This window comes from Rhagoletis pomonella, unplaced genomic scaffold (assembly GCF_013731165.1).
Source record: "Rhagoletis pomonella isolate Grant_MI unplaced genomic scaffold, Rhpom_1.0 Rhpom_scaffold_05645, whole genome shotgun sequence".
Lineage (NCBI taxonomy): Eukaryota > Metazoa > Arthropoda > Insecta > Diptera > Tephritidae > Rhagoletis > Rhagoletis pomonella.
This window is the reverse complement of record NW_023464183.1, coordinates 9,077-11,633: the sequence shown is the minus strand read 5'-3', so window position 1 is coordinate 11,633 and position 2,557 is coordinate 9,077. Positions and strand designations below refer to the sequence as shown.

The following is a 2,557-nucleotide window of genomic DNA, read 5'->3' as shown; positions in this document are numbered from 1 at the left end:
CTGCAGCTACAGAATATGTTGCCGAGTTAATGAGGCATGCGAGAGGAAATGATGGAAATGGGACTAATGAGCAGGTCGTGGGCGATATCAGCGAACAATGGGCGGTGGGGCCGGCCACAGAGGCAGAGTCGGAAATGCGTTGGTGGCAAGCGAGCAGTGCGAAGAGCGAAAATGATGCTGATGCCAAGGTTAGAAATGCGAAAGCTGAAGGTGCGCCCATGGCAGTAATGAACAACACTGCCGAAGAGGAGGAAGCGGAGGTGGAGGTGGAGGAAATAAACCACCCGAATATGAGTGAACAAAGTGCTGAAGAAGATTTACACAGCACAGATGTAAGATGGGTGAAGGGAGTTCGAACAAAAATGGCTAAAAACACGCAATATCCAATAGAGCATCAGCAGCAGCAGGCACATCGCCGCTACAAGCAACACAAAATTGAGCGTCACTTTCGGCGGCAGGAACAACGACGCACGCTGCATAACTCACGTGAGCATGTACTACAAGCGGAAGGCACACAGCCCAAACGACATCATCGCGTGCATTCGAGGCTATGCAGCCATGTGAAGCATGTAGGAGGACAGCAGATGGAAGAGCAACAACACCACCATAAGCAGCACCGCAAACGAGCGAAATTTTTGCGAAATAGTCACAACAGCATACATTCAGGCCACTTGCAACACAAACACCGGCGACATGAACACAAATTCCATAGCAGAGTTTCAGTTGAGCCTCAAATTCTGCAATTTGGGGAGCAAAATCAACAACAATTGCTTGGCATGGAAGTGAAGAGCGCTACTAGCGATGATGATGAGTTTCCTTCTATGCACTTTGAAGATGCAGATGCGTCCGACTGGCAATACCAACAGGATGAAACCAATATTGGCGAAGAGTCTCGGTGGCATGCTGATGCATCTCAAACGAATAGGACAGAGGGAAGGCCAGAAGATGCACCTCAAAGTATGCTCCTCAAAAATTTCAGTTTCACCAAACTACCGCAGGAACTTGAAAAATTACGACCGAAAGAGCAGCATATGGTTTCTACTGCACACAAACTAAACCAACAACAGAATCCAAAACACCAAATGCATGCTGAAAGACAAAGTAAGCGGCTCAAGGTGGCATCAACACAAGCAACATACGCGTTGCCGCTTACGTCGTTCGATGGCCTGCCTTTAACACCCACACACGCCACAGACAACTACGCCCCACTTCACATCGGGTCGAATAGGTGGCAGAGCATCGCAGCGGACATTGATTTGCAAGCGGCTGCACGTTCCGGACGTCATCGCGGCCGTCATGTAACCTTACCCACCCTCATGCAGCCGCACGCTAGCCGCAACAGCTACAACATTGGTGGTGGTGGCAAAGTATTTCGTTCACTGCCCGACACGGAAGATTTTAATTACGAACAGCATGTTCATCGCATGTTGGCCGCAGCGCCTCAAAGGCATTGGCCGGTCAAACGCGAAGCCATTGTCGAAGGCGATGTCATACTCGGCGGTCTAATGATGGTGCACTCACGCGAGGACACCATTATGTGCGGGCCAATAATGCCACAGGGTGGCATACAGGCACTGGAGGCGATGCTCTACACCATTGATCGCATCAACGAGGCGAGTTTGCTGCCAAACATCACTTTGGGTGCGCACATTTTAGACGACTGTGACAAGGATTCGTATGGGCTGGAGATGGCGGTGGATTTCATAAAAGGTAAGTTGTGTGGGGACATGTAAAGAAATTCCATAGGGATGTGTGTATTCATATTTTAAATGGATTGCAAAATTTTATTTTTTCGTGGGAGGTATAAGTAAGTATACCCTTTAGGATAGAAAAATTTTATAAGTCCGCCGAAACATGAAAAAAAGATTACCTATTTGGAGCTTTTTTCTTTTGGTAATCTCTTAAAACAGAGGTTGCTATCTTTCTGAAAACAATCTTAAACTGGTTTGAACTGGTAAGTGGCTATTGAGTGGGGTAGAAGAGAATTTAAATGCAAGCATAATTTCCAAAATATTTGCCACCTATCTATATTATCGAGATCACAATTATTATTTTTAATAGGTAAAATATGTATATATATATATACATGTATGTTTAAATGGAGTTTCCAGCGATTTCGAAAGCGAATTCTAAAAAAAAAAATATTTATAAAAGCTTAAATATTTTAAAATTAAACATTAACTTTTGTTCTATTTTGGAAAGAATCTCTGCCGCTGCTTGTCGAATTTTATTTCGAGACAACGGTTTCAGCGTTGTGCCATTTTCAATATAATTTTTTGTTCCAAATTTGTTCCGAAATGCATCATCGGAAACAACATGAACCAGAAATTAACTTATAGTGCTTTTCATAACCATACGACACTCACATATTCACAAATATTGACTATTTATTATAATTTTTTTTTTTTGATTATATATATATATATATTTTTTTCTTAACTAGTTAATTCTTTAACAAAAACCGTTAAAATATTTGTGAAATATTAACAAAAAAAAATCAGGAAAATGTTGCAGAAATTTCGAGCTTCTTAAATAGATTTCTTAAAAACATATGCAG

At 42.5% G+C, this 2,557-nt stretch overlaps 1 protein-coding gene across 1 annotated transcript; it reads left to right on the top strand.

The window, feature by feature from the left end:
• Positions 1-1,710, top strand: LOC118755217 (involucrin-like; the record flags this gene model as incomplete). Its single annotated transcript, XM_036490066.1, is given in 1 exon segment — positions 1-1,710. A coding segment is annotated over 1 exon segment (1,681 nt), but the record flags the coding sequence as incomplete, so codon positions are not given.
• Positions 1,711-2,557: the final 847 nt, after the last annotated feature.